At 33.6% G+C, this 22,634-nt stretch overlaps 1 protein-coding gene across 2 annotated transcripts; it reads right to left on the bottom strand.

Moving 5' to 3' along the window:
- Positions 1 to 302: 302 nt before the first annotated feature.
- Positions 303 to 12,183, bottom strand: LOC145770757 (microfibril-associated glycoprotein 4-like). 2 transcript variants are annotated; one of them, XM_082582463.1, is made up of 8 exons: positions 12,056 to 12,183; positions 7,639 to 7,819; positions 6,487 to 6,597; positions 5,523 to 5,659; positions 4,540 to 4,636; positions 3,965 to 4,061; positions 2,746 to 2,813; positions 303 to 1,818 (listed from the first exon to the last, which is right to left on the bottom strand). In XM_082582463.1, the coding sequence occupies exons 1-8, from the start codon at positions 12,056 to 12,058 to the stop codon at positions 1,571 to 1,573; spliced, it is 942 nt and encodes a 313-aa protein (XP_082438589.1). In that variant the 5' UTR covers positions 12,059 to 12,183; the 3' UTR covers positions 303 to 1,570. The 2 variants fall into 2 exon arrangements, with proteins under 2 accessions (XP_082438589.1, XP_082438590.1); XM_082582464.1 differs by lacking the exon at positions 12,056 to 12,183 and having other exon boundaries at positions 7,639 to 8,488.
- Positions 12,184 to 22,634: the final 10,451 nt, after the last annotated feature.

Raw genomic sequence — 22,634 nt, 5'->3', positions numbered from 1 at the left:
ACGTTTCATCGTTTGAAGAGTTGTGTTTTACTGAGCTCTAAAGACAAACAATAATCCTTGAGGCCAATGCGTTTTTGCAATGAAATTTAGATTTATATACTGTAAATCAAAATAAAACAATTTTTTTCTCACAACCTATTGCTCCTCTCTATATTTTCTGACTTCTCGTATAAATCTAACTAATAGCCTACATCTACACCAGGACATCTTTTTTGAACTCGTTTTTGGAAAGATCTGAAAATTACATGAAAAAAGTTCAATGTGCAATGTAACATAAAATATTTTATTTGTATTTTCGACTACAGATAGGTTTGTTTTGCAGAGATGCCATAAAAACAATTCCATTTTTGTGCAGATGTTTCTCACGCTCACAATATCTTCTGTCGAGATTTTCCTGATTTCATATATATCTAACAACAAACCTAAACTGCGATGTGCATGGCTTGAACTGAAATACTGAACATATCACTATCATAATGTATTTTTGCCAATTCATGCAAGCACGTTTCTTGGGAGATATAGTTTAATAATATGCTTCTTCAGAATATGTTTGCATGCGAAAGTGATTACTGGCTTGACAGTTTTACAATGTCAGTACAGTATTAATAATTTTAATCGCTTAGTTTTTTCGATGATAGTTAAAACACGGGCCCTTTGATCACAAAGAAATCAAAGGAAGCACGTGATAAAAGAGCAACTAATATTAAAGTTGTAAAATTACTTTATGATAAACGAATATGATAAGTCCCAAGAACCTCACACTGAAGACCAATCTTTTATATTTGTGATGTGTTTTATTATCACTTGTCACAGACTAATCATTGTGTGGCAAAAGCTCTATAATAAACTTTGTTTTATCAATTTGGTGTGATACTTTCTGCTTTTTTTAATCGTGTAATATATTCTATAAATACAGTTTTCTGTGATTAAAAAACCGAATTACCAAAGCCCTCGAAAGTACATAAAAACACGGAAGCTTCGTTGTCAAATATATACAGAAGAGGCAGGCTACAAATGTTGACTGCAAGTAGGCTACAAATGTTGACACCAAGTAGGCTACAAATGTTGACAGCAAGTAGGCAACAAATGTTGACAGCAAGTAGGCAACAAGTGTTGACAGCAAGTTGGCTACAAATGTTGACAGCAAGTTGGCTACAAATGTTGACAGCAAGTAGGCTACAAATGTTGACAGCAAGTAGGCTACAAATTATGACAGCAAGTAGGCAACAAGTGTTGACAGCAAGTTGGCTACAAATGTTGACAGCAAGTAGGCTACAAATTATGACAGCAAGTAGGCAACAAGTGTTGACAGCAAGTTGGCTACAAATGTTGACAGCAAGTAGGCTACAAATGTTGATAGCAAGTAGGCTACAAATATTGATAGCAAGTAGGCTACAAACGTTGACAACAAGTAAGCTACAAGTGTTGACAGCAAGTAGGCTATAAATGTTGACAACAAGTAGGCTACAAATGTTGACAGATATGTTGCTAACTAAACCACAATAAACGCAAATTTATGTCATACATTTTGTTTGTAAATTTACTGAAAATGTAGTTTTTTATTGAAGCATCAAATTAATTGGATCTTCATTTCTGCCTTTTTCATCGAATAGCTGTCTCCCTTCCAATGACGCCAATTGATTCCTTGATGACCACTCGTAGGCCCTCCATGGATGTATTCTCCATTCAAGTTTGAATATATGCAAGAACGAAACCACCACCCAGCAGGATAAATCACAGCACAATTGCTTCCACTGCTGTCATTATCGTTGTCTTTTGTGGTGAATGGCTGATTATTGTGGTAGGTCAATGAATCACCTTCAATAATAAGAATAAAAATCGTTAGTTTGAAATCAAAATGAAATTATTTTTAATTTTTATTAATTAATTATTAAATAAAAATTGATTTTTATTTTATCACATAGCTGCCTTTTTTCCAATGATACCAATAGATTCTTTTCCAAGCACTTGTACGCCCTCCATCGACGTATTTACTTTTAAGTTGGAATGAAAGCAAGACTAAAACCACAACGATTCATGATACTTCACAGCAGAGTTGCTTGCCCACACAGAAATTGTTTATTATTATTTTCGCCATTTATTGATTTATCTTTAATTTTAGAAATTAAAATCTTTTAAAATCAGAATGAATTTTAGCTTGAACACACCTAGTGATGAATTGCTGTAACATTTGTTAACCCTATTCGGACTGACGGGTGCACGGGTTCAGTCCATACCTAAAATTTTCATCGATTACATAAAAGCTACTGGCTCAAATTAACTAAAGTTTTATGAGTTTTCCTAAAAATTATTCATCTTTGGTTTAGTAATGAAATGACATTTTTGTGTAATATAGTTTTTTTTAGCTGTCAACAGTTTTTGATACCCTACCCTCAAAATTGTGTGCAAAACTAGCAAAACATTAATCAGTGTGAAATTGAATAAAGATAGGCTTGACTTGTTGCATTCCACAGACGTTTAAAGATTTTTCCAACGTTTGGTTACCGTCTGCAAGAAATTGTCTAAAAAGATATTTTAACGTTTTTTTTACTATCTTTCCACGGTGACAAATGGAGTTTTAACATCACCAGGCTTTGAAAAAGAATGACATTTTGATTAAAAAATTTTTAGTGACAATTTAATCAGACAGGAGTAGTAGCGGTAGTCAAAATATGCAAAATGTAGCAAATCAGGTCTCACCGCCACGTAGCCATGACACGTTTCTTCAAATAAACAACAACTCACCTGCTGTTCCACTATAACTTCCGATATTCAATCGATAGTTTGTGTTGGCGTCTCCTACAATTATCGTCCTGAAAAAGTAATTTAGCCTTATTTTGAAATTGCAAGTTAAGTGCTGACTTCTTGCCAATTGACATTAAAAGAAAAAATTAAGGCTAAATTGATACAGGACATGATTTATGGACCTGTTTTAATATTTGCGTCCCCTACAATTATGGTGCTGAGAAAGTGAGAAGAGTGTCACTGTATAATTTTACTGCAAAAATTTGACTAAAGTGTAAACAAGTTCAAGTGATGTGTGTCATATGTGTGTGCATTGGCGATAGACAAGTTCTGCTGATATATATTTTCTGAAATAATTGTATCATAGTTTATTTCACTGACATAACTTTTACATTCGGCAAGACATGGTCCACACGTATTTGCCCATGATGGCTTTCTACTTTTACGATGACAGTCTCATGTTATCTCTTACATGTAGCGTGTCCAGAACTCAACTTCGACTTCTTGCCAATTGATGTAAAAAAAATTCAGGCTAAGTTGATACAAGAACATGATTTTTGGACTAGTTTTAATGTTGCTGGTATAAAAATTTCATCATCTTAATTTAATTAATATCATTTAATTTAGCATCATCTTCTTTCCAGTCAGTAATGTGTTTGTGGAGCGAGCGTTCTCTCTTGTTTCGGCTCAGTGGATCAAGGAAAAAAACGGAATTAGTGAAAAGTAAACTTAAACCTGAGCTGTCGTGAGATGTACAAAGTATTTTCTACGAACAAGAAGTTGCTGGAATAACTTGTTTTTGTCAAAAAAATCAGGCTAAGTTGATACAGGAACATGATTTTTGGACATGTTTTAATGTTGCTGGTACAAGCATTTCAGTTGTAACGTCAGGAGCCAATGATGTAGGCCTACACATTTAACAGTGTAGCTTACACCTTATTTGCGCGTGTGCGCCAAACATTCAGATTGCATTGAAATGAGCATTGAGTGTCTAATCACAATGTAAACACTGTCAACACATATGTTATACTGGCGCCCACAGGAACATCACCGTATATCACATAATGCACGCCAGTCAATATGTAAATACTAATCTTTCATCAAATGTAGTCCTTCGATAAAATACCAAACTGCAACATTTTATAAGATAAAAACTCCGTCCAAAGTTAGATAAAATAGCTATCAAACAGTGTAGTTTTTGAACCAGGTTTTTGATTACCTGTACTCAGCATATGTAGTGTTTCCTTCCCAGTCTTCAAGATCAATGCGAAGTTTATATGAACCAGAACTGGTGATAGCATGAAGATTATCCAAGCCTAATGAAAGAAAAAAGCAAGAAAAAATTATGCTGTAGCTAAATTTATTTACTGTGATGCTGGAATTTAAACTTAAAGTAAACCGTTTCTGGAAAGTTTGTGTATTGCGATTTATATTCATTTTTTCCATTTTTGCATTTATAAGATCAAAAGTGATAAAATTTTCTGGAATATTTCGTGTACGATGTAAGCTAAGTAGTCGATTAGTGCTATAAGTGTCACAATTTTTAGGTTTTGATATTGCAAGTGTTAGTCTGCAATTCTTTTGAATTTTGTTGAGATTATGCTGTGACATAATTTGCTTTACTAAGATTTGATATGCATTTTCACGCATTGTAAATACGTTTTTTTTATTTACAAAATGATTTCTGCTCAATGCCACCACAAAGCCTCGTATATATGGTGTGAGTAAACTTAAAAATGGAAAAATCGCATCTTGAGACAAACGTGCAACTCGAGTCAAAGTCAGGCAACCTACCAAGCCAGAATTCACCACTTTTGTTTCCAAATCCAGCTTGATATTCAGACCAACCCAAGAAAAAATCAACTTCTCCTGAATTTCTTCTTTGAAACACCTGGAACAGTGGAGATGTGAACGCTTAAACTGTGTATTTTATTTTATTTAAAATGCTTAACACCAGTAGGAGTGTCTTGTTTAAGCAAAGTCATACGAAACTAATTACGAAATCCATTTCAAGACAATAATGCTTCCATCTATTTGATTGATTGATTGAATCTTTATCCTCGGACTGGGAAAGCTTCTTGTAGAGCTTTGAATTTTTAATTTATTTTTTTCTGTTCCAAGACAATAATGCTTCCATCTATGTTTTGGCAAAACCTGGGAATAGGGATTAGAAACGTCGGCTCTAGCAAATGCTTTTAAAGGGGGAAAGTAAAAAAGTGACGCAATTGAATCAGAAAAAAACTCACAATAAAAGAAAAACACAAATTTCTTGTTCAAAGCTGGATTATTAATTTGGAATGGCGAACTTTAAATTGTGTCATTTGAATTTCCTAAGTGATTATGGATGGGATTTTAAAATGTTAACTTGAAATATTATTGTAAGCACTTTGGACCAACCGAAAATCAAATCTAGACGCAATACATCACAATGTACACATGTCGCACCTAAAAAAAGAACCTTTTACTGCCCCATTATATTTGAAACAAATAGTGACTTAATAAAAAAAAAATGAATGGAGAAATTGAAGACTAAGGAGACAAACTTATTGTATAAGAACATTTTTGAATTATTCATCAAGAATGGGATGCAAAAATTTAGCTTTTGCCTCTAACCCAAAGTCTATCTCATGCGATCCTAGATGCCTAGATCACAATTTAGCTTCCTACTCTTATTGTAGACCATACAAAAGCTACTGAACATGAAATACGCGTCTGAAATGTAACACAAAGAAAGTAAAATCGAAGAAAAGATGAAATTGGGTTAATGATTGACTTACCAACCAGCTTCCTTCATCAGATTGTAAATCGCAGTACACATCTAAAAATTTTCCTTTCACTAAAATTGTGTAGACTCCATTAGCGGTGTGTCCTTGCTTGGCTACATCATTGCAGTCATTTCTTTGAAAGAAAGTCGCTTTCAATTAAAAACAACATAATTAAACTCATAAATAATAATTAAGATTTGAGCAAACAACATGTTTGAACTAAATTGAGTTAACCATGTAGTTAACTTGTTTAGCCTTTAAGTTATATTCATTTTGCTAAACCAAGATTAGGGAAGTGGTAATAGGGGATGTCCGGTGACTCTGATATTTCTTCGGTTAAATATGACCTGGAATGGTCACCATTTTTCAATGGCACAAGTTGTATGTCAAAAATGAATGGAAAATGATGCACCCCAGTGCAAATCGTATGTCAAATCTGTGTGTTCTACTTGCTTGTTATTGCATGATTCTAAGTTTTAAGTTTCAAGGCCAAATTGGTGTCGGAAAAAATATTTTCGTGTAAGAATTGAAACTTTTAACACATCTTTCCATGGTGTATGGCGGCTTTTTATCTTTACGAACAAAACACGTAACAAACTCAAATGACTGTTCTTATTTTACACAATTGTCATTTTGGTCTTTTTTCTGCTGACTGAATGTTTTATAGCTTTGCATTTACTTTTTCTTCATTTGTTTTGTGTTGATCATGCAATTTACAAGAAAATTTGCTCTTATTACCTTTTACCGGTCAAATAATCGTTATGGTAGTTTTAAGAATCTAGGTATATTTATAACTCTTACGGATTTTTTTGGGGGTTAGGGTTAGAGCGTTTACCTTGATTGAGCTCATAATTCATATATAACTAAAGGATTAGACGGAATATCAGCTGAATGCGGTTATTTTTAAGAAAATATCGCTAAAAAAAATGCCCTACCGGTTAATTGACTTGTATGATAGTTCTGATGTTAAAAAAACCTGCATAATTTTCTACTTTCCGCTCAAGTGCAAGTAACTTGTTTTGCAACCTCTCCAACCCAGCGCTGGTGTCATCAGCTTGTCCTCTTTCACCCTTCATACCTTGGTCACCTGCATTAGAAAAAAAGTTTGATTTGTCACAAGTGGAGTGACAGATTCAGTCCCTATGCAACATAATGAGAATTTATTATGGATTTCGAATTTACTTTGCAGAGCAACAAACTTATTGTACATGCCCATTGCCCATGCTGAGAGTGGGCCTACTGATGCGTGTACATACTTGTACTTAGCGCTGCTTTGATTGGGTTATCTTTTTCAACTTTTAAACCCAGCTCATTTATAAGCACAAAAAAGGAAAAACGGATATTTGGACAAACAGAAAAACTGGTCATTATAGATCAGATCACAAAAACCTGAGCATGAAGCAACTTTGTCTAGTTTTAGCAACTAGTTTTTTCGCACCTTGCCTTTTTACCATATCATGTGATCTGTTTAACACCTTTTGATGCAGTTACCTTTGATTCTCGTGGAGCCTATATCGTTGAGTTTGAGCTAGTCAGAAGTACTGTGCAGTTTTTTGTTTTTTCTGTTTATAGATTTAGTTAACCATTGTATTTTTTTCAGATGTAGTAAATTTGTATGTATATTATTCCTGAAGAGGACATCTTGTGATGTCGAAAACGTTCCATACTTAATTTGTTGCGTAGTTTTATGTTTATGTAAATGTAATAAACTTGAAGATGTTAAACTTGATCACGTTGCTCGGCTTCGTATGCCTATGGTTCAACTTTGTCTTCTATTTGACATTTTAGTTGAAATACGAATAGGCTAGCTCAAACAATCTCTAAACGAATAACTTTCAAGGATCTCCTAAGAATCTGGATACGTTCATGTAATTCATCAAAATTTCAAGGCAGGAACTTATCAAGCAGATCAGTCTTTTCATTGAATCAGCGTCTACAGACGTTAAACCAATGTAAAAAAGAACTGATTTGCCGGCTTCAAATGGATGTCATGAATATGAAGCTGCAAGCCAGGCCAAAGTAAATACCTCATTTTAAAATTTATTACGATGCACCAATGCATGCACTTACTAAGAAATGACAAACTGGTACCTTAGTAAGCAAAGTCAAAGGAAGAAAATAAACTTACCTTTCAAGCCTTGTAAGCCCATTGGACCTTTCTTGCCAGGGGGTCCGGACAATACCCTTTCATCTCCACAACTGTCGTCCGGTCTAACTCCACAGGAACAAGTCACTTCTCGCGTAGCATTGACAACCAGCCAACAAATGGTCAAGATGTTCACGGTGATGAACAATTTTAATATTTTCATCTTTTATGGAAATCCAATGGCAGTGAAGAGAATGTTGGTATAATTATTTAAACAAATCTTTTTATCTTTTTTAACAATAGCTTTGTGTTGAACCTTTTGTAATATCACAGTTTATTTGCTGATGCAATGCAAAAGACAACACGAAGCAGCAAAGAAGCATTATAGTTATCGAGTCCGCAGCTCTTTTTTATTTTGACGTGCTTTTAACTATTTTGTCAAGACGCAATCGCGTTCTTTAGAGCGGTACCGAACTGACGCTCTTTCAAACTTTGTACAAGGCATCGAGTTTATTGGCATCGCAAAAAAATCATAGACATCAACTGCGAAAAAAACAAACTTGACTATAAAAGTTACAATGTAGGCCTACCGTTTAATACATGCACCAAGAAAGATGTGATATCGATGTAACAAACGAATAAGAAGTTAATCTAATTTTAATAGCTGAATGGCTAAAATCGCCAACGTTTTTAATAAATAAAAAGCAAGATGCGATTTTTTCATTAAAATAGTAACTTAGTGATAGAGAGGACATCACATTAGATGAATGGTTAAAATTTACAACAGCTCATCATCCACGGATTTAGCAAATCGACCGATTAAGCATCGAAATTTGTAGACTGTTTTTATCATATGCGCTAACCGTAATCAGCTCCTTTGAATCGCTGGTCCACAAATATACTTCGTTTAAACTGATTAGATTAGTCAACCAGACAATTAAGTTTATCATCTTCTTAAAAAATTGTCTGTTAGTGTCACCAACTTTTAAACGTCAACGAGCTAGGCCTTAATGTCGTGGTTTTACCATCATGTCGCTGCACGTAATCAATACATATATTACAATTGTTAAAACAGTGGTTAATTCAATTCCATGCTGCAGATTAATTGGAACAAAGCAGGAGAGCTCTTTCGCTCAGCCGGGATTAAAGCAGGCTACTCGCGGTTTGGGGTAGAACATTCATGCAATTTAAATTGAAAGCTACTTCAAACGTTTGCTTTGCAACATGTTGTCTTCAAAAGCTAAGCGTTTTGTTTGCTAATGTACAAAATAAAAAACAGTTTATAACTCAAAATTCAAAAGAATACAGCAAACTGTGTCGTATTTTGGCAACGCCAAATACAGTGCCGGCAAAAAGTTTAGAAATGTTTGGAAAAAACTTAAAAAGCAAATTAATATTTTTTTTATTATTATTAAAACTTTAACAAACTTTATCATATATCGAACACCTTCACTACACATCAAATTGTATCATATGTACTAATATTTAGTGTGATAACTTTTGTTTTTGATGACATTTTGATTGGGCGGGGCATAGAGTCTGAGAAGTTTTTGAACACATTTTCGACAATGTCCATGTACCAAATCTCTGTAATAATTCGTTTTAATTCCTCCAAATTTCTTGAATTTGATCTAGAGACTTTCTGTTTTATCAAAGTCCACAAATTCTCGAATGGATTCAGGTCAGAAGAATTTCCTTGTCATTTCAGCACATTTACACCTTTGGTCTGAAACTACTTCATAGCCACCTTAGCTTTATGAAATGGTGCAGAGCCTTGTCGGAACGCCGTACATCCGTCAATGTTCATAAAAGTCAGAAGATGAGCATCTAGGACACTGATATAGGGTATGGCGTTCATCGTTTGACCTTTAGGTAAGAATAGAGGCCCCTCGGCCCTTACTGAAAACGCACCCCAAAACCATGACAGACGGAGGGTGCTTGACAGTTGCTTGGATGTAGCGTGGCTTCACTGGCCAAGAGCCAAGAGGTCTTCGGACGTAAGGTCTACAGTATAAGAGGAAAACTGCAAAAAGGTTGACTCATCCAAAAATCCTTGTCTTTCGGAATTAAAACGAATTGTTACAGAAATTTGGTGCATGGATATTGACGAAACTGTGTGCAAAAATCTGTCAGACTCTATGCCCCGCCCGTATTCAAAAATGTCATCAAAAACAAAGGTTATCACACTAAATATTAGTACATATGATAATTGATACAATTTGGTGTGTAGTGGAGGTGTTCGATATATGATAATGTTTGTTGAAGTTTTAATAATAAAAATATGAACAAAAACATATTCATCTTCTTTTTAACCCTATCTGTAACGACACAAGGCTTTATGAGGATGCCCGACTCTAACAGTGAAATATTTCACAGAAGGAAATATGCTAGAAATGTAAAATTTCTTGACTTTTAGTTTTTATTCTATGCGATTTTCTAAACCTAAACTGGTCATTTTTCTACCTTCCTGCCCTTCACAATAAGCATTTCGTCTCAGGTGGCTAGACATTTTCGTGCAATGCTAGTTATATATATGTTAATGCTAGTGCAATATAAATGTTAGTGCAATTACTTTGAAGTGTAAAAACGCCTAAAAACGGCTTATATTTATGAGCAAAAGTAATTTTTATTTTAATTTTGAAGCTATTTTCGGAAAATTAGAATAAAAACCGACTCTGATGTTTTTTCATCTCAAACAATTTATTTCAATAAATTTGTTGGGTAAAAATTTAATTTCTATACGCACAATACACATGGCTATTATCTTGTAAAATATTTTGGCTCTGTGATTTTCATAGATCCCGTTATTAACGATTAGCCTAATTAGCACGGGGCTAAGATAGCCTGTGACGTGCTTTCCGCGTACGAAAACAGCTCGTATTAAGATAGGGTTAAGTTTTTTTACAAAAGTTTCTGAACTTTTGCCGGCACTGTACAATTCTAGTACAGTAATTCATCATGTTTGCTATCAAATTTAACGATGATTGGCTGCTAGACATAGATCTGATAATTGAAAACAACAAAATATTTGAAACGAATTGAGTTGTAATTGAAAATAAACAAACCATTCCTATTATTCACACACCACTGTTATCCGATTGTTCCTTCACAATCCGTACCTCTAAATTTGAATCGCTATCAATGATGAGTCACAAAATGTGATTGCTTCAGTGATAGGTACACTAAATAAGCCTACCCAAATTCCAACAGGACTCAGTATCGATAGAACTGTTCGATTCTCTATGGCTTTTATATTAGGGTGGCTCGTTTTTGAACTTTTTTTTAAATTCTCTCGGGGTATTGGGGAAATGGTGCCAATGAGTGAGAAAACAATCATGACAAAATTTGAGATTCGTAAAAAATTGTCTTCAGCCTCCTCATGGGGCCCAAAAATCGAAAAATGAGGTCAAAAACGCATTTTTTTTCAAAAATATTTTTAGTTTGGGTAGATACAATATTGTTTAGATATATCTAATTAGTATAAGAAAAAAACTTGGAGTCATTTGAACTATTCCTTCAGCTTCCTCACAGCTTCTGAAAGTTTCCATTTTGCTGAAAATTTCGCATTTTTGTGGATGGTTACATAATTAAATAATTGCGTTAGACATTTTGCCAGCTATAAAACGTCATTGTATTTCTCTTTATAGACCTGCCCTGAGCTGTTGCGTCATTTTTAAATGAAATTGAGTTAATTTGGTAGGAAAAGGTTACGTCTTTTATTTGAATTTACGTCACTGACGAAGTTTGTAGTTATGTAACCACAAACAAAAATGCGAAATTTTCAACAAAATAAAAATTTTCAGAAGCTGTGAAGAAGCTGAAGGAATACTTCAAATGACTTCAATTTTTTTTAGGTTATTTAGATATATCTAAACAATATTGTATCTTCCCAAACTAAAAATATTTTTGAAAAAAATTGCGTTTTTGACCCCATTTTTAGATTTTTGGGCCCCATGAAGAGGCGAAGACAATTTGTTACGAATCTCAAATTTTGTCATGATTGTTTTCTCACTCATTGGCACCATTTCCCTGCTACCCCTAGAGAATTAAAAAAAAAGTTCAAAAACGAGCCACCCTATTCTACAATCTACATGTCTGCTGAATCAAGCTTCTAGATCACTTAACATACAAATTCCGTTGTGAAATTAACAAAAGAAATCTTATTTAAACAGATATTACAGTAATACAGGTTACTTCTTGCAAAAATAAACAAAAACTAATCCACCAATTATTGGAAACATTCTCATAATATGGTCTTCTGTTATAAAATTGAATCAAAGCTACAATATCACTTTGAGCATGACAAAGTCAGTGAAGATATACGTCAAAGTAAGTTTAAATTAGGAAAGTACCAAACGGCCTCTAGAGAACAGGCATTGTTTGTTGCATTTGTATACAAGCTCGATAGAGTTGTTTTTATTTTTTCATGTGCAAAATAAGTAATGATCTTACCACTTACCATTTGAATGGTCGATTGTTCACTAAAAAAGTTTCTGGACAAACAACAATCGTTCAGGCCAATGTGTAGTTGCAATGAAAATTAGATCAACTCATGTCAAAATAAAATAAAAACTTATTGCTTTTCTCTATATCTTTTGACGTCTCGTCTAAACAAAACTAGTACACCTGCATAAGGCTTGCATACCAAAACATCTTTCTTGAACTCTTTTAATTAGAATGCTCTGGAGATTAAATTTGAAACAAGCAAATATACGTTATATTGCATAATTTTGTTTGGCTACAGATTGGTTTCATTTGCAGATATGCCACGAACAGCAATTCTTGAAAACTAGTATGCAAACTCTTCCTCCACTGACAAGTAGGCCTACTACTGTGTAGATTGTCTAACTATTTAAAAACCAAGCTAAACTACAATGTGTGTTATTTGAACTGAAATACTGAACATATCATGTTCATAATGTATTTCTGACGATTTATACACGTACGTTTCTTGGAAGATATAATTTAATACGCTTATTCTGAAAATGTTTGCTTGCGAAAGTGATTACTGGCTTGACGTTTTTATAATGTTAGCTTAAATCGTTTTAATTGTATAGTTTTTTCAACGATTGTTAGCATGCGGATTAACTTCTTTACTCTTAGCTGTCAGTTTTGAACAACAGTTTTTAACTTATAGTTTATATCTGGAGGTAAATTTGCTTATTCTTGACTCATAAAGGAAGATCATTTGCAATAAATCATCAGTAGCCTACAGGCACATAACGGTAAGTTTGCAATTTTCACTAGTGCTGATGCTGCTTGTACCACAGACCATAGTGAAGGAGGATTGCTTTTTTTTTGTAATCTTTTAAAGTTTATTTGGAAAAACCTGGTGGTTTTGTTTGATAACGAGTTGAAATGTGCAAAAAACAGGCTTAAGAACCTTTTGTCTGCAATGTTGTTTTGCTTCTCTTAAGTTTCACTTTTGATTTGTTTGTTTGAGTAATTTTATAAAGGTCACTCCATTGCCAGAGTCAGATGACAACATTGCTGGAACAATATTTGATTCGTTGTCGTTACAGGAAGGGTTATCGTGCAGCTTATAAAAATGTGTTTCACTATCAGGATATTAAATCCACATTTTTGCATTGGATCGTGAGCCATCTTCCCTTTGAAAAGGTTGGTTTTTTTCTTCCGTATCTGCAACGGGCTCTGTCTAACGTTATTTATGGGCTTCTTTCCTTTTTGCTGTAATGAAGCTTTGCCAAGACTAAAATTTTGCCAAGTTGCCACTCATATTTTGTCGCGGTTTTTTTCCTATTCGATATGTACTTTAATCACAGCTATAACTGACAACTTTCAACTGAAATTCAAAGCCTCAGGCGATTGATTGCGAACTACATCACACAACCAATGTCATGCGTCATGTCATCAAAAATTTTCTGACGGCTTCACTCAATCGAGTACCGTACGCAAATGTATCAATCCCGAAATCTCAGATGTGCAATGCGGATTTGTGAAAGACAAAGGAACTAGAAACGCCACATTCCTAATCAGGACACTTGCTGAGAAGTCGACAAAACACAGGGAAGACCTGTACCTCTGCTTTCTGGACTACAGCAAAACCTTTGACCGTGTTAGACATGGGCCACTTACGGAGATGCTTGACAGCTTAGACACAGATGGCAAAGATCTCCGACTTCTCAGAAATCTCTACTGGGATCAATAAGCAGCAGTCCGGATAGATGGCGAACTGAGCAGGTGGGCACAAATTCGGAGAAGTGTTTGACAGGGGTGCATAGTCTCACCCGATCTTTTCTCACTCTACCGCGAAATGATCTTGCGACATCTAGATGAAGAAGAAGAAGAAGGCATCTCGGTAGGCGGACAACATTTCAACAACGTAAGATACACGATACTAATCGCCACATAAAACTCCAGTTTACAAAACTTACTCGACATAATCATTAAGCAGAGTGAAAACCTTGGCTTAGTTTGAATGCAACGAAAATCTTCGGCATGACTATCTCATCAAACGAAATAACTCCGGTATGCACAATCAAAATACAGAATACAACTGTCTCACTAAAAAATAGTTTCAACTATCTGGATTCTATAGTTACTTCGAATGGTCGATGCTTGAGCGATGTAAAATCAAGAATTGCACAATCAAAACAAGCTTTCATCAAAATGGTTAAGATACTGAAATCTAACTCAATCTCTCTAAACACTAGAATAAAAATTTTACATGTGTACATTTGATCAGTTCTGCTATATGGCTGTGAATCTTGGACTCTATACCCGCAGATAGAAAAAAACGTCAGCAGTGCTGAAATTTGGTTCATACGGAGAATGCTGGGAATTAACTGGATGGATAAGATCACTATAACGAAGAAGTGTGGAAACACTCTGGGTGTAGCTCTGGCTTCCCTATCACAACTATCAAAAAAGGCAAATGACATTTATCGGTCATGTCTACCGCATACGCCTATTTGAACATTCGGCAATGATGGGGCGACTTCCTAGTCAGAGGCACCAGGGGCGTCCACGTTTGAAAATCTTCAAAAATCTTTCAACATGACAAACCAAGACTTTGTAAACTTAATAAGAACTATAGACAATCGATCGTTGTGGAGACTCACGGTAGCCAACGCCTTATTCAGGCATGGCTGAAGATGATGATGATGAGCTTACTGCTATAGCAGCTAGGCCTGTTCGACAGTTAGAGAATCATTGTGTACGAAGAAATTAGGTGCCTTTTTGATTTGAATCATATTTTGTAAAAACTATGCTGCTTATATGCAAAATTACTTTTTATGCACCACTTGACACATCAATAATTCCTAAATCTTTCCAACCAGAAGTCCCATATTTTTATGAATGTTAATTTTGAGGCTTCCTTTGATCGTAGAACACACAAAGAAGGCATGTGATGAAAGTGTAACTATAACTAATTTTGAAGACCACTGGACGTTTTTGAGACCATTAAGAACGACTGTAATAGTGTAGTAGACGAATATATTTTAAATGTCACATCAACCTATAGACTCCTTAAGTAAAAGACTGGAATGTTGCGATCTCGGGGTTTGTAACGTGAGTCTGAAGGATTAACTTCAGTTCTGGGCTGAAATGACTTCTAGAGAAGCTAGAAACACAATCCTGGATTCCGTATCATGGCTTTTGGGGATGGTGAGTTCAATAGTGTTACTTTCAAAACCATCTGAGGTCCTTTTCAACGTCAAAATATTATATTTTAAGGTCAAATTACAGAATTTTGGTCATTTTTGCCAATTTTTGTGTCTAAATCGTAAAGCAAAACTATTCGAAAAATGTCTGTGACAAAATATGCTATTACATAAAGATCATACGATACGTTACGTTACAAAAATACGTAGGTCATGCGCAATAAAATTTTGTCATTAAGTAAGCCTTTTCCAAGTGCGTTTAACCATGCGTTTAACATTCAGATCATTCAGACTCAAGTTACAAACCCCGAGCATGGGAGGTTCCAGTCCTTTACTTAAGGAGTCTATGCATTAACCCCACTTTGAAAATTAATTTTAATATCGTTGACATTTTTTAATATCACTTGTCGCAGACTAATGATTTCGCAGACTAATCGTTTTTATAATATAATTACACATATGTAATATTTTACATTCGCTGGTAGGAATTTTCTGTCAATCAAACACTTTAGCTGTGTTGCTCAACAGCACACCCTGAGAGTTGCACAACCACTGCTTGAGTTTGACGTTTCATCGTTTGAAGAGTTGTGTTTTACTGAGCTCTAAAGACAAACAATAATCCTTGAGGCCAATGCGTTTTTGCAATGAAATTCAGATTTATATACTGTATAGCAAAATAAAACATTTTTTTCACACAACCTATTGCTCCTTGCTATATCTTTTGACTTCTCGTATAAACTAACTAATAGTCTATATCTACATCAAGACATTTTGTGAACTTTTTTGGAAAAATTTGAAAATTAAACGAAAAAAGTCCAATGTGCAATGTGAATTGCAGATGTTTCTCACGCTTACAATATCTTCTGTCGAGATTTTCTTGATTTATTTTTATCAAACAACAAAGCTAAATTGCAATGTGTATGGTTTGAACTGAAATGCGGAACATATCACGATTAAAATCAAATATAGTTGTTACTATCTGAAGCCTTTACAGACTGTTTCACCTGACGGATCATCAGAAGGTCTGAAAAACATGCAAAAGTAATGAATCGATAATTCCTGAAAAGATATTAAATATTATAACTGTAATTTAATCTGCAAAACAAACAAAAACTTTAAACCTGTAATTCCTGAAAAGATATTATAGGTTATAATATTTAATATCTTTTCAGGAATTACAGGTTTAAAGTTTTTTTGGAGATTAAATTACAGTTATAATATTTAATATCTTTTTAGGAATTATCGATTTATTACTTTTGCATGTTTTGCAGACCTTCTGATGATCCGTTAGGTGAAACAGTCTGTAAAGGCTTCAGATAGTAATAACTATATTTGATTTAATTTGCTCTGCTTTGCTTTTGAGCTTAGCATTGAGCACTTTTTGTTGTATTAATAGTTTTCATTGTTTTATCACGATTATAATGTATTTCTACCAATTTAGGCACGCACAAACTATTTTAGTTTTTATGCAGATGTTTCTCACGCTTACAATATCTTCTGTAGAGATTTTTCTGATTTACAGTAATTTATATCTAATAACAAAGCTAAACTGCAATGTGCATGCTTTGAACTACAGTACAATGCTGAACATATCACGATCATAATGTATTTCTGACAATTTATACACATACGTTTCTTGGGATATATAAATAAATGTGCTTCATCAGAATGTGTTTGCATGCGAAAACGATTGTTGGCTTGACAGTTTTACAATGTTAGTTTGAGTAATTTTAATCGTTTACTTTTTTCGCCGATCGTTGGAACACGGGTTCTTTGATCACAGAGCAAGCAAAGGAAGTACGTGATAAAAGATTAACTAATAATTAAAGTTCTACAATTACTTAATAAAGAACGAATGCGATAAGTCACATCAATCTCACACTGAAGACCAACTTTTGTGATGTGTTTTATTATCACTTGTCACAGACTAATGATTTCATAGACTAATGATTGTGTGACAAAAGCTCTATAATAAACTTTGTTTTATCACTTTGGTGTAATACTTTCTACTTTTTTAATCGTGTAATATATTTTATAAATACAGTTTTCTGTGATTAAAAACCAAAGTACCAAAACCCTCGAAAGTACATAAAAACATGGAAGCTTTGTTTTCGAATATATACAGAAAAGATGTACAGGCTACAAATATTGAAAGCAACATGTTTCTATCTGAATAAACAATAAAAGCAAATTCATGTCGTATCTTTTGTTTGTGAATTTACTGAAAATGAAAAGTTTTTTATTGAAGCATCAAATTAACTGAATCTTCATTTCTGACTTTTTCATCGAGTAGCTGTCTCCCTTCCAAGAATACCAATGGATTCTGTTACGACCACTCGTACGCCCTCCATCGATGTATTCTCCATTCAAGTTTGAATCTAAGCAAGATTGAAACCACCACGCACCACGATAATTCACAGCACAATTGCTCCCCCACGCGTCATTATCGTTGTCTTTTGTGGTGAATTGTCGGTTATTGTGGTTTACCAATGCATCACCTTCAATGATCAGAATAAAAATAGTTTAAAATCAAAAGGAATTTATTTTTAATTTTTATCAAATAATCATTAAATAAAAATTAATTTTTATTTCATCAAATAGCCGCTTTTTTCCAATTATATCAATAAAATGTTTTCCAAACACTCGTACGCCCTCCATCGACGTATTTTCCATTTAAGTTTGATTGAAAGCAAGATTCAACCCACGACGCTTCATGATGCTCCACAGCAGAATTGCTCGCCCACACACGAATTTTCGATTATTACTTTGACCTTCATGGAATCACCTTTAATTTTAAGAATTAAAATCGTTTGAAATCAAAATTAATTTAGCCCGAATACACAGCGTGACCAATTGCTGTTATATTTCTTGATGACTTTGGAAACTCGACAAAATGTATGTACGATACTGACAAGCCCAGCCTCATGAGCGAAACGGGTCTATAGCTGTAAATGTTTGCTGCAATTGCCTACCGAGAAAGATGCAGAAATACAATTTGAGAGTGTTTGAAGTATAATAGGAAATCGGTGAAATTAAGACACAGTCATGACATCTAGTCTGACAATTGATAGGGAGTTTATTATATCGACGACAAAAGGTTCCGAAAGAAAGTGTCAGAATACAATAACAACACCATAAACTGTTGTTTGAAGACTATCGGTATTTTATTAATAATTTGAGAAATGAGCTGAATGGCAAATCTATTTCAAACACAATATGCTGCAGTTGTTAATAAATGTGTTTAACGTAGCAAACATAACCAATGATATAAACAGCACAAACAAGCAAGAAAAAGTTATATCCCACTTAAAGTTTCATGAACAATTGTCGGAAGCAAACTTGTTCAAATAGAATATTTTTGATTGAATGTATTTATTGAATACGTTTGCTTCTGACAGTATTTTTCTTTTGATTATTACTTGGCTGATTACATAGATATAAACGTATGTACCTTAGAAAAGTATTTTTTAAATTTTTATCTTTTTTTATAAAGTAAGTTTACAAATATTATTGCAAGATGAATTAATTAAAATCACTTTAGAATTTTTTTTGTTTAAGATGAAGTTTAGAGTAGTTTTTAACGGATAACATTTGGACAACCACTGCTTTAAAATGGCATTTTTGCTTGAAATTTGAAAAGACATCTGGCAACACTTTGTCTTAACACACCAACTTTTTGGCAGTTAACGTAGCTTGGTTAGAAATCCTATTCTTCTGAATCCCTGGAACGTACACATATTTATTCTAGAACAGTATGAAAAGCTATATCTAAATCAAAGAACTTTTTTATGCATTATTTTAAAAGTATTTGTTGTGCTGTTTTTTTTTATTATTTGTATTGGGTACTAATTTTTTTGAGTTCTTACTGGTTTGGTTGGACCAAAACAGACCAGTCAAAGACTAAATAGCTGTAAACTACTAACATTTTTCCCAACAAGTTAAATAGATTGAATTATTCAAAACAAGCAAAAATCAGCTTACTAAAGTTGAAAGTAGGATCTTTAAATTTAAGCGTAGTAAAACATACCTTGGTGCGCACAGGATAAAACAATAGTGACTAGTTGGCTTAGAATAATAAATGCTGTCACTATGGAGAACGGATCTGTCTTGTACGTTTACATTTCAGGATTGAAGACTATTTTAACAAATTTGCTTCACTTTTTATTTGTAAATTTAACTTTGTTTGATAAAGGACTAACAAATTGACCCGTTTTATCTCCACTGGGAAAATCAATCATTTAATTTTTTTTTGAAAATGTTACTCTAACACCTGTTAGAAATACAATTCATATTTTTTCAGTTAGCTCGTAAAATGAAACTTTACCAGAGCTTTCAACTCAAAAAACTTTAATCATTTTCACCTTTCGTAAAGATATAGACAGTAATATCAAACTGCAGTGGCGTACCTAGGTATGGCAGGCATGGCTCGAGCCATGGGCGCCACATTGATAGGGGCGCAAAAATCGGATGGTAAAAAATAAAATTTGTGACTTTCTTCAAAATCTAATTTGCGCCCATTACAGTACAAAGATCGAAAAGGAATTTCTCTTTTACTGTAGCCATTGTTAAACAATGGAATTGTGACGTTGCAAAAGCAACATAGTGCCTCTCCTGGCACGTTTTGCGTTCAGTCAGCAAAAATTGGAACTTTAGGAAAGTCTTTAAGTAGCGATTAGTTGAAGTTTAGAAGTAGCACCAGAACTTACTTATTCATTTTTATAAGAACTTATAAACTTCATCGGTTGTATGACTTCGATTTGTCCTGACCAGATAAACTTGGCTTGAACTGATAAAAACCCATACGGACATTACTACATCATAAATCAGACAACTTAAAACGACATTTATGTTACGCTGATTGTTTTTTTGAAACCCAAATGAAATTGAAAACACGAAAGTAATCTGCTTTGTGTTTTGTATGAGTTGTTTATTATTCGGCCTAAAACACTCATTTTATCACTGCACAATTCTGGTTTATCACTGCACAAAATCGTTATCAATGCGCCTTAGATTTAGGTATGCAAGAGATTCACAATTTACTTGATCATATACTGTACATATGCAATTTTGAAAGCATCGTGAGTTGAAATACAATTAAGCACAAAGAAAATCAATAAAATTTAACTTTGTGTAGGATCATACTCCTTCAATTTTGGTATTTTTAACAACTTTCGTTTTGCATTGATTCATTTATCAAATTTTCTTTTCTTTTTTAACTTTTCCAAAGGTTTAAAAATATGACTTTTCAAACCCTTGTGCTATGCTTTCTATGGGTCTGGTAGCAACAATTGTATTGTTTTTGGTTGATGAATGCTTCATTTTTCATCAAGAAAAATATGTACACTTCTACACAAATAAACAACAACTCACCTGCAGTTCCACTATAACTTCCAAAATTCAACCGATAGTTTGTGCTTGCGTCACCCACAGTTATAGTGCTGAAAAAGTAAGAAAAGTTTCACAGTATAATTCTACTATTAAAAATTTAACCACGCAATAATAAAATTTAGTTTCGTTTGGAATCGCAAACTATATGTTTCCAGTTCTTCGACATTATCATACCAGATGTAATGGCCTACGAGAAACATCAACAAGTGTAAACGAGTTCATTCGATAAAATACTAAACTGTGGCATTTTTTAAAACAAAGATTCAATTTAAAGTTAAATAGAATAGCCGCCAAAATTGAAATATTTAAAACTACGTTTTTGAAAAGTAAACTGAGTTGAAACAGTCGAAAAAATAAATGTGGACCAAATGCAACAGAGGTTGGCTATATCCGACAATTAAAAAACTCAAATATTCACCTATACTCAGCATAAGCAGTGTTTCCTTCCCAGTCTTCAAGATCAATGCGAAGTTTATATGAACCTGAACTGGTGATAGCATGAAGATTATCCAAACCTAATGAAAGAAAAAAGCAAGAAGGATATGCGCTGTAGATTTATTTACCTTGATGCTGGAATTAAAACTTAAATTAAACCGTTTTTAGAAAGTTTGTGATTGCGATGTATTTACACACTTCATTATCTGGGACATAATTTAAATGCTTGATTGGTTATGTAAGCTCTGATGATTGTATTGTTTATTCTTTTTTTACACGTACGCATTAGCATAATCAATTTAATCATTGAATAATTGGAAAATGACTAAACAAGTGGAAGTGATTAATCAATCTGGACTACTCCGTGTGCGATGTAAGCCAATTAGTCGATTAGTGCTTCAAGTACTACAATTGTCGTTTTCTACATTAGAAGTTTTAGTGTGTGAACTTGGTTGAGAATTGTTCTTTGACACATTTTGCTTCACTAAGATGTGATACAATATTTTTTGACTAAAATTCAATTGGTAAAGTTCAAATTTATATCTTGAATAATTACAAAAGTAAAAGCAAGAGTTTTAGCATCTCAACCTCATTTTTTCCTTACCAAGCCAAAACTCTCCATACTTGTTTCCAAATCCTGCTTGATATGTCACCCAATCCAAATAAAAGCTTACTTTTCCAGAATTTCGTCTTTGAAACACCTAAGATAAACATATTAATTTTTGTACTTTATCAACAAGATGTTCATGATGCTAGCTTATGCATACATGAAAATGCTTTTACCAAATATCGATCAAATTGAAATTGAAGAATAATTTTAAAGAAGCGTTGCAAAAATATGCAAATAACGGTTATGGGTTTAATGATAAATTTGTCTCAAATTTGCAGTCTTGAAAAGTAGTTTTCGAATAATATTGGTGAGCTGACAAATGATATATTTGTTTTATTCAAACTTATATTCCCTTTATCTTCACAAATAGCCTGAACATTAACTAACGTTGATAATTCCCTTACCAGCCAACTCCCATCTTCAGATTCCAAATCGCAGTACACTTCAATAAACTTTCCTCTTGTCAAAATCGTATAGACTCCATTGGTTGTATGACCTTGCTTAGCGACATCATTACAGTCTTTTTCTGAAATTATTTTGTTAAATAATTAAACCCAGAAAGCAAATCAGTTGCTGCAGAATACGGTTTTGCGGTTATTGAAAACAGCAGTAATAGCCCTAATGCTATATGTGAGTACATTTTAAAGAAATACTTAAAGGATTACAAAGGTTTTATTTTGTAAATTGTAGCTTACAAAAAAGTAGCATGATAAGTTTAATATTATTACTACTTTCAATATTTAGCATGAGGATGAATCAATTTTTAGAGAAAAACGCCAAGTTTGTAAGGAAACAATAGATTTTCCTAAAGATTGATATGTGAAATAGAAGATGCGATATTTAAATGGAAAAAATAAAAATGTTTTGAACATTTTTAAAACAAAGCGTACTTTCCAATTTGTTTTCCAGTGCTTGTAGTTTATTCTGAAGCCTCTCTAAGGCAGATTTGGTGTCATCAGCTTGTCCTTTTTCACCTTTTA

The sequence above is a fragment of the Aplidium turbinatum genome, chromosome 5, assembly GCF_918807975.1.
Source record: "Aplidium turbinatum chromosome 5, kaAplTurb1.1, whole genome shotgun sequence".
NCBI lineage: Eukaryota > Metazoa > Chordata > Ascidiacea > Aplousobranchia > Polyclinidae > Aplidium > Aplidium turbinatum.
This window is presented reverse-complemented; position numbering and strand designations above follow the sequence as displayed.

What these genes read in the sequence shown, in the direction of transcription:
- LOC145770757 (XM_082582463.1), bottom strand. An exon ending in GGGCTTACAAGGCTTGAAAG is followed by an intron (nt 6,598 to 7,638) that starts GTAAGTTTATTT and finishes TTTCTAATGCAG; the next exon opens with GTGACCAAGGTATGAAGGGT. An exon ending in GAAAGTAGAAAATTATGCAG is followed by an intron (nt 5,660 to 6,486) that starts GTTTTTTTAACA and finishes TTTAATTGAAAG; the next exon opens with CGACTTTCTTTCAAAGAAAT.